Source organism: Azolla caroliniana, unplaced genomic scaffold, assembly GCF_043228905.1.
Source record: "Azolla caroliniana isolate FFs.n. ecotype wild unplaced genomic scaffold, voAzoCaro1.0.p SCAF_16, whole genome shotgun sequence".
In the NCBI taxonomy this organism is placed as follows: Eukaryota; Viridiplantae; Streptophyta; class Polypodiopsida; order Salviniales; family Salviniaceae; genus Azolla; species Azolla caroliniana.
In genome coordinates this window covers 6372275-6382513 of record NW_028230451.1, presented here as the reverse complement: position 1 = coordinate 6382513, position 10239 = coordinate 6372275, and the positions used below count along the sequence as shown (strand labels likewise).

At 38.2% G+C, this 10239-nt stretch overlaps 1 protein-coding gene across 1 annotated transcript; it reads right to left on the bottom strand.

Annotated features, from left to right (window-relative positions):
- Window positions 1–5428: 5428 nt before the first annotated feature.
- On the bottom strand, window positions 5429–9135 carry LOC147853836 (aldehyde dehydrogenase family 2 member C4-like). Its single transcript, XM_087332050.1, has 10 exons — window positions 8987–9135; window positions 8592–8734; window positions 8315–8468; window positions 7690–7919; window positions 7194–7283; window positions 6894–7067; window positions 6578–6715; window positions 6211–6348; window positions 6074–6135; window positions 5429–5721 (listed from the first exon to the last, which is right to left on the bottom strand). Exons 1-10 carry the CDS (start codon window positions 9111–9113, stop codon window positions 5448–5450), a joined length of 1530 nt encoding a protein of 509 aa, XP_087188176.1. The 5' UTR covers window positions 9114–9135; the 3' UTR covers window positions 5429–5447.
- Between the last annotated feature and the right edge of the window lie 1104 nt (window positions 9136–10239).

Genomic DNA, 10239 nt, shown 5'->3' with positions numbered 1-10239 from the left:
CTTATTACCATTTTTTATTGTGACTCTAGCGATAAGAAGCATTCCTTGCAATGTGTTGCATTACAAATTAGTAGTTATGAAACAATAATTTAAATGTTGCCAACATATGCTTGACATTCTTGTTCAGGCAAGTGAAAACATGCACATCTATGGAAACCAATGGCCTCAACAAGATTAAAAGTGGCCCAACATTATAACATATCTAGAGGTTTATGTTTGTGGCCAACAGAAAAAATGCACAATTAAGGAAATCAATGACTTTGACAACATTATGTGAACCAATATACCCTTGAGTTTTTTGTCGGAGGCCAAGAGCAAACATGTGCACCTTTGGAGATCAATGACATTAAAAAGAGTCCTAGCATGTCCTCACATTTTTTGTTCAAGGATAGGAGAAAACAAGAACACCAATGGAAATCAATGTCTTCGACAAGAGCAAAAAATTACCCATGCACGATAATGAAAAAACAACTATTACCTCACAAACAAACACACATTTAAGATGTACTAGTCATGCAAACAAGATGTACTGATCATGCAAATTGACATTGAAAAGGCCTTTGACACCATCCAATGGGATTTTGTGGCAGCCATAATGGTCAACTAGGATTTGGCCTGAAAATGTAATCTATTGGCTTTATGGGTCTAACACATCTTCATGCATTATTGATGATGAATTGACAGATTCATGGAGCTTAGCCAAATCAATATGACAAGGTTGTCATGTAAGTGCATTGTTGTATGCAATTACAACTCATCCACTACTATGGTACATGGATCATCTAGCACAAATTGATCAACTTCATGGTTTGCAAATGAAAAACAAACATGATTTTGTGGCTCAGGCATATGCAAATGATACATCATTCTTGTCACAAAACAATCCAAATGATATGAGAGTGATTATGGATGCCCTCAAATTGTATGGATTAGGTGTTGGACTGCATGTTAACTTCAACAAGTTCAAACTCCTACCCTTGAAACCATATAGTTGGCATCAACTTTTGTGGCCAGGTCAAGTTGTTAGCCTAAATGAAATGGTTATACATCTTGGCTATCCATTGGGATGGAATGCGACGGGGAAAAGAAAGGCTGAATGGGTTCTGCAAAATGTGAGACAAAAGCTAAGCTATTGGAAGGTTGCAACATGGCCGCTCCATGTTAGATTGAGGATATTGCAATCTATATTCATGGCTTACATGTAGTTTTACGTAATTATGATTGATTGGCCGAAACACATGATACAAAAGATTAACTTAGAAATCATAAGCAAATTTTGGTGCTCTAAGCAGTGGCGTAGAGGTGTACGACTCCTATCATTGGAGAAGATATGCACTCCACGATTGTGTGGAGGGCTAAATATTCTTAATTTGCAATTGCATTTATTGGGTAAAAAAGCTAATTTACTGCGAAAGTTTTCTAAAAAACGTTGCCTTGGGCAAGAATGCTATTTGATATGTTTGATATTTTGAAAACCAAGTCATTTGGCTCATGGGGTACTAACCATTAGGATGTAGTGTTTGGAAAGCTTGACGAGCACATCAAAGGTTGTCTGTTTAGCTCAAAGCTTCTAAAGCACTCGAAGGAAGTATTGCACCGCACAACATGGAGAGGTGGGAATTCAAAATCAAGGAATTCTTTATGCCTCAAAAGCTTACATTGGAGTGCTATATCCCACGATCACTAGCTGAACAAGAGCCTGGGAAAACTTATTTCTTAGCAAAGAAGGGGATGGAATCAATAATAGATGTGGTAAATGATCAGGGTCACCTATTACGCTTCAATGACATGACATGTCGTTGGGCCACATCATCGCGTTATGTGGAATCAAGTCACAGAGTTGGTGCTTTCCTTAGTACATGTGCCACCTCTAGATGGAGATCGCAGGATTCAGGACTGGATGTTACAAAAAGGCAACATTGTTATTCCAATGAATAATATTGCAACACATTCAGTGTATATGTTGTTGCAACCTGCCCTTGGTTTCATGAACATGCAAATGCATTATGGAACCTACACAAAACATAGTACTAATGGAAAAACAGGCTTACAAGCGTATGGAGCTCTGGTCTTCCACTTAAGCAATGGGTATTCCTATGGTGATGCCTATTGGGTGTGCTCCCGACTGGGTCGAATCTTCAAAAGTGATCGATAGCCTCGCCTTAGAAACAGTCCCACACTTATTATGGACTTGCTCATTCATGACAACATTTGTACAAAGACTAAGTGCATCTCTTTATCACAAATTTCTTGGCGGAAGGTTTGAGAAACACTTTTGGCTATTTGGACAAATTCGGTGTGCCCTATCCCGCAATGCCTATTTTCTCCAATGGACAAGATTTTGGGCACTCTGAACCATTTGGATGGCCCACAATAATAAGGTCTTTGATTGAAACCAACTGCATGAAGTTAGCTTCTTTAAGCAATCCCTCAAACAATCTCTATTTGATTGTTTGAACTTAGAGACATCACACTACAAATTTACAATCTTTACTTTGAGCGCTTCGAAGCTCTTCAATGTCTAATAAACACTTGTATATTTCTATTTATTCTTTGTGGGTTTTCACCTCACTTTGAGGTTTCCCACTAGTAATAAAAGTGTTACTAAAAAAAGAAGACCCATGCATAGCCATGAAAAACAATAAACACGTGACTTTAAAGGGTTATAACATACGAACACACATGACTATGTCCAAGGTCATCACATATGCCTTGCGTATGCAATGAAAACATGTTATTTCTATTTGCATTATGGCTTATGTGGTGAATGCACTAATGGAAATCAATGTCCTCAACAAGGGCAAAAAGTTACCCATGCACGATAATGAAAAAAATGACTATTACCTCACAAACACATTTAAATGTGACCCATGTATGTATTGCCATGAAAAGCAATAAATATGTGACTTTGAAGGGTTATGACATATGAACACACACGACTCTTGTCCAAGGCCATCACAAATGCCTTGCGTTTACAATGAAAACGTGTTATTTTTATTTGCATTATGTCTTTTGTGGTGAATACTCACAATTATCATTGTGTTTGGAAGGGCAATTTTAACATATTCATTATTGTATATGGAAAATGTGTTTTACGAGTGCTTAATGTGAATGATATCAAACGAAAATGATGAAGAAATTCTATCAATGCCTTACAACCCTACCACGTCATTATTTTAAAATTTAATAGGATAAATTTGCAATTCTATAAGCCATATTGGTTGTTAAAGGAAACAATTTAAAATAATCATTAACAAGCTTTTCATCTCTAGTTTTCAAGCTTTTACATGTACTTAACGTTTTTTAAATAACAAAAATAACAATTCAATGAGTAGGAGTTGAATCAATTGAGAAGAGTTCACTGTCAAAAACTAGATACATTGGCATGTCATAGTTCCTACACAAGTTAGAGATAATAGAAACATTGAGATTTAAGATATGAAAATGGTAGGATTAGGTGCAACAACATTCAATACAAGTGGACATGATTAAAATGATGAACATTTAAACTAAAACTATTTGATGAACTCTCGCGGTCAAACCGAAGCATTCAAGAGATTTTCAAACCATTAAACCATGGTTTCACACTTCAGTTTCAACTAGAACCAAATCATTGTCGATAGTTAAATGTGCACTCAATTTTCCAAACATTTATTTTTTATTAACAAATGCTTAAATCATATCGTTAAGAAACAACTTAAATTCTTTAAACTTTTGATTAAGAAACTAGTTTTTTTTTTATGGATAAATCCCTTTTTGTGTCTACAAGAATGCGCAATCTAATTTTTCTAAACTTTCAATTGATTTAGACCATCTATCAGATTCTTTGCATTTAAAAAACTGAACTTCATTCAAACTTTAGGATTTTGGAGAAGAATTTAAAATAATAATTTGATAAACATGATATTGCTAGGGTTCATAAGAAGTAATATCACACCCTTTATAGAATAAACTTAACATAATATCACATCATAAATTTGTGACACAAACCCTTACGCGCATAAACGTCAAACTAAACCAAATCATTGAATCCCCGAGCCAAGCCAAACCAAACCAAGTTGTCACATCAATAACAACACATTGCCAGTAACTCAAGTTGTCAAGAGTAGTTGATTAATCCAAATAGATAATCTCTAATTTGTTGATTGGAGCAACAAGAATTGCAAGTGGAAAGATACTCAAGCATCATCATTGATAATTTAACAAACATTTTCCTTTCTCAATGCAAGACATATGCATGTTTAGATTAAATTTTCCAAGTAAAGTTTTGTTTTCCCAAATCAAATGATGGAACATGGAAAGTATCCCATAACACGATAAAGGACTTTCATGCAATCAAAGTTACAGTGTGTACACCTCTTCCATGGACTCTCTATGACTACAGCGAGTTACTCTCTATCCACATTGGTATCTTTAGAAATGTTTTAATCCACCTCTTCTCCCGTTGTCGCTCTGTCAAAAAGGAGATTCCATGCATTGGGAGTATCATGATATAAATGTGGACATTTGAATTGGATGGTGCGAAAATATGGAAATTCGTATTTCCCAAAAAGTGGAGACGATTGTATCTTTCAAGGTTAGATCTTACGCCAAGTTCAAAGAAAAACTAATGCATTCATGAAAGTTGCTACCTTATGAGTCATTCTAGGAAATAATTGGGCAATGTATTACATACATATATGTAATGTTAAGAAGATCTATGCCTCATCAATAGTTAACATAATAAATTGGCTACCTTTTGAGTCATTCTAGGAAATAATTGGGCTATGTAAATGTTAACAAGATTTATGTCTCATCAATAGTTCACATTATAAATTGGCTTTGTCGTTTGCATTTACCCTCTTGTATATCAACTTGATACGCATGGTAGTCCAATGAATATTATCACAATACCCTTGATCAAAAAGTAATTTAGAGTGTCAACTTAACAAAATTATTGAAGCAAAATTATTGAAACAAAATTATTTAGAGTGTCAATTGAGATAGTAGTTAGTTGATCATTGCCATTTCAAACGGAGCCTTTGCAAGTGATTGATTTGGATCAAATGTTAATAATAGACATTTTTTTAATTGGAGCCTTTGCAAGTGATTGATTTGGATGAAATGTTAATAATAGACATTTTTTAAATTTTATGGATGAAAGTTTGATGGTAAATAATGTCATATATTCAGAAATTTCGAAGAAATTGCGCTCCCGAAGGTAATCAACGATTCAATCGATCAATTGATGTGGAGCATGACAGTAGTAGTTTTTGTTTCAACACACTACATCTGTGTTTTTTCGCAGTAGTCTTGTACATAGTAGAGAGAGAGGTCTGTCACCATATGCAACCCTCTTCTTCTTTTTATTGAGATATGTCAAAACTCTTTAACAAAAACATATATATGTATATATATATTGTATATACACATGTAGTAAAATAGATGGTGCAGCAGATTCATGATTATTACAGCCAAGGGGAATCATGGAGAGGAGTTATGACAGATTTGACTTCCATGTAATTGAGGATGGCATGGATGCCATGCTCACGCCCGATCCCGCTCATCCGGTAGCCCCCGAATGGCATCGCGGGATCGAAGACATGGTAGCAGTTGATCCATACTGTCCCGGCCTTAACCGACCTAGACAATCTGTTCGCGTTATCTAGATTCTTCGTTACGATCCCAGCAGCTAGACCATACTCTGTGTCGTTCGCTCTCTTTATGACCTCGTCCAAAGTCCTATAACATGGCGCCACAATATCATCATCAACCATTGCTACCACAATTAGCATACAATATCATCATCAAGCTACCACAATTAGCAGACAATATCATCATCAAGCTACCACAATTAGCAGACAATATCATCATCAACCATTGCTACCACAATTAGCAGACAATATCATAATCACATTTAACATCAACAAACACGGTCATCATCACAATCATCATCATCATCATCATCATCATCGACATCGACATCGGACATTGCACTATGACTGACACCAACATGCCATCCACGTAGGCACACATGAGCAAATGAAAAACACAAGATCAGTATGAAATGATAATCAGTTGACAGAAGTTTTACTTGAACTTCAGGACTGACATCACAGGGCCAAAAATTTCTTCTCTGGAGATCTTCATATCATCCTGAAAGGAACAGCAATTATTAGATAATGGAGAGGAGGAATTAATAGAGTGGGGGGGAGAAGATGGGATGCTTACTTGGACATCACCAAAGATAGTTGGCTCTATGAAATAACCTTTGTTCCCAACTCTGTTTCCTCCTGTCAATAATGTGGCACCTTCATCTTTCCCACTCTCTATATAGCTCAAGACCTTATTGAATTGTGCTTCACTCACCTGTTTGTCCAAGAACAAAATGTGTCCACAACCCTCTCAAATTTTTAGATCTTCATATTTTGGTTAGTTTTATGTTTGCAGTTCAGATGAAAATTCCTTCATTTCTTTTGTGACTTTCATTCAACATCCCCCCCCCCCTCAATAAAAAAAAGGCCTTCGGAAAACCCATTTTCTCTTGCATTCTCTTGAATCTTAAAGAGATATTCATAAACCCAAGATTCCCACTTACTATTGGCCCATCGTCCACACCCGCCTCCATCGGATCACCGACTACTCTCTTCTTCGCCTTCTCCACAGCCTTCCTACAAAACTCCTCATAGATGCCCTCTTGTACAAATACCCTGCTGCCAGCAACACAACATTGGCCCTGTCCATAACAGCCATAGTCCAATCTTAGATCATCATGTCTCCAAAAACAAAAAGACAGGGCTGAGGAAAAAAAAGAGAACACCAAGTCCAAAACAATCCCCTAGATAGTGAGTGACATTCTTTATTGATATCCTCTCTGATGATGGGTCATGTAAACTCTTGGTCCATGTTCTCACCATGTTGAAAAAGATCCCAATGTTAGCGAGATCGACCGCAACATCCAAATCGGCATCCTCGCAGACAATTAAGGGTGATTTGCCACCGAGTTCAAGTGTGACGGACTTCAAGTTGCTCTGCGCCGCGGCTGTCATGATGTGCCTGCCCACTCCTGTGGACCCAGTGAAGGCAACCTACTCGAACCAAGTTAAGTTTACACAAGAGAGTGATGAATACAGAAAGAAAGAGAAAGGTAATGAGTTCTACTAGATACACCTCTTGCAATGTAAGAAAATCAAAACCAGTGTGTATGTTGTGACCTTATCAATGTCCATATGGCTCGAAATGGCTGCTCCCGCTATGCTCCCGAATCCAGGAACAACATTCAAGACACCATCTGGTACCCCAGCCTGTTGTATCATCATCAGAGAGCATGGTTGTTTAGGCTCTTAATTTTTACACATTGTTGACATACACAAGAAGGGTAATTACCATCTATTCATGGAAACAAATACACAGACATAAGACCCACATATTGTTTTTGCTTTTTGTTGTTAAACAGGACTTGAAGGCGGGTGATATAGATATAGATAGATATATATGTTTTACATATATAATGATCAATCAAAAGTTACCATCATAACAAGATCAAAAGGAAAGACTTAAAGGGTTTTGTTTGCATAATATAAACTGCTGTAATTGATCATTTAAGAGTTCAATGAAAAGGGAACACTAACTTGGAAACAGACAGGCAGGCAGGCAGAGACAGACACATACCTATATACATACAGGTGTGTTAGATGGAATAAGACCTACCTCTTTGGCTAGGGCAGCCAGGTAGAGGGCAGTGAGGGGAGTCTGCTCAGCTGGCTTGATGACGATAGTGTTGCCGGCAGCAAGGGCCGGGGCCGCCTTCATGATGAACATGAGGATGGGGAAGTTCCAAGGAATGATGGCACCTGCAACTCCGATGGGCTCATAGAGGGATATGCCCTGGAAAGGCCCATCAAGCTTGAATGTGCCCCCATTGATCTTGTCTGCCCATCCTGAAAATTGGTTATAGCCAAGACAAGAATGAATATTTAGTGCTTATCAAGGAAACCCAAGTATCCTCCGCGCCCCCCACCCCCCCAAAATCCCTACCCAAGATATGTCTGAGCGTCCTAATCATGAAATGAGCAGCAAGAGTACTGGTATATACTTCTAAATAATGCTTCTGAAATGATAAACTGTTGGGAAAAACCAGCGAAAAAGATTCGGCAATACTCAGCTCTAAGTTGCTGTTAGCATTAATTCATGACTCCCATCTATTCTGTATGTGATGATTTTATGTTGTAACTATACCTAAATATATACACATATCACCAGTGTTTTCATTAATTCTTACATCAATCACTAGAAGATTTACTTTTTTATGCATATGTTTATATGGGCTTTATACCTGCAGTGACCCGGAGGTTCTTGATAGAACCCTTGAGATCCACATACTTAGACAAGAACAAAGGTTTCCCATTGTCTAAGGTCTCAAGGTATGCCAACTCATCTTCGTGTTGTTCCATGAGGTCTGCAAACTTTTGCAGGATCCTGCTTCTAGCCTGAACAAACCCATTAATTCCTCGGTCAGTGGTCAGTCGATAGGAAACAGAGCAAATTTTATCATAAAATGGAATTAAGCCCTTAATAAAAAGAGAGCACAAATACATAGGCAGAAAGCTTACATATCCTGACATCCGAGGCCACGGCCCTTCATCGAAGGCCTTCCTTGCAGCCTTCACTGCGATGTCGACATCGGTTTGATCGGCCTCGGCGACGGCTGTAATCACGTCACCTGTGCGCGGATCATATGTATTGAATGTCTTTCCTGCACAAATAAATATTGCCATATGTTAGCTTGATCTTTACAATGTGATGGTGATTGGTGATTGGCGATGGCGATGGTGATGGTGATGGTGATGGTGATGGTGATGGTGATGGCTACTGCTATGCATACCGGTACGATATAGACGGTGATTTAACTAAAATCTTATGATTTATCCCACTATAATCTTATGATTTATTCCAAATGAATGAAAGATGCATCATGAATGTACAAATGGGACATGCTTAGTGGTACCTGAGGTAGCATCCACAAACTTGCCATCAATGAAGAGCTTGGTATACTTGATAACACCAGTGAATTTGGGAGTGGGAGGAGAAGGAGAAGCAGCATCAGCAGAAGCAGCAGGAGGAGGAGGAGCCATTATAGCTATAGATTTTATTTTTATTTTTATTTTTATTTTTTTTTTGGGGGGGGGGGGGAGGTAATAATAAGGTTTGCCCTGTTTTCTTCTTTGATTTGTTTTGTTGGTTGCTGCTGCTGCTGCTGCTTTGGTGGGTTCTTTGTTGTTTAAATAACCTTCAAAAAGTTTTGAAGCTGTTGCAGCAGCAGAAGGTTCCTAGAACAAACAAGACAGTCCAAAGTGCCTGGCCTTTTTAAGTTGGGCCAAAATACATAGATATCCCCACCATTGACCAACTAATGCCAACAAGGAGACAGAAGACACACACAGAAACAGAGCTTCACTCCCCCAATGAATACATACATACATAGTACATACATACATACATGCATGCATGCATACACACACACACACACACACACACACATATCGACGTGTCTATTATGACACAAATCATAAAGAGGACTGGAGAGGGAATCACGGCCACAGACGGTGTAGGTCGCTCAGAGGACATCGCGTGTGATTTGCACCGTCAGATTTCGATAAGAAAGAGGGCACGAAAAAAAAAGTTGTTCAGAGGTCGCCCAACCCTATCACACACACACACATGCATGCATGTATGCATACATAAATACATACATACACGCCATGGCGCCCTTGATTACGTGATAGCCTAATCATCAAGCTGCACACATCTACACTTCCAAATTCCAATGACTGCCATCTCCTGTGTGTCATCTCTCACGAATGCCCCCTAACCCTTCACTCGCTTTGTGGGTGGGTCTCTTCATCTAGTCTCGATAAAACTTCTTCTCTTCCCTTTCTCTTTTTACGAAATAAATACAATCATCATCTTGTGTCGCACGCCGAAGCAGGCATTCAGTGGCACTTTCTCCTTTCGAGGAGAATTGATGTCCCCTCTAGAATCGAATTTTATGCATCCCTTGTCATGTTGATTGTATCAGGTGCCTCTAGATTCTCCACTACCACACTCATTTTCAATCACATGTTGGCTACCCTTCCCTTGTAATGTATAACACTTTGTGTGTGGATGATTCGATGCATTTGTCATGAACATAGGCCATGTCACATGCAGTAAAACAAAAATATTTTAAGTTAAAGAAGCATACACCAATATCATTTGCAT

Bases quoted from the DNA above. Each gene is read 5' to 3' on its own strand.
- LOC147853836 (XM_087332050.1), bottom strand. From the start codon at position 9,113: ATGGCTCCTCCTCCTCCTGCTGCTTCTGCTGATGCTGCTTCTCCTTCT. The intron at 7,284-7,689 runs GTAGGTCTTATT...ATGATACAACAG, and splicing joins TGGCTGCCCTAGCCAAAGAG to GCTGGGGTACCAGATGGTGT. The intron at 7,068-7,193 runs GTCACAACATAC...TGGTTCGAGTAG, and splicing joins GCCATATGGACATTGATAAG to GTTGCCTTCACTGGGTCCAC.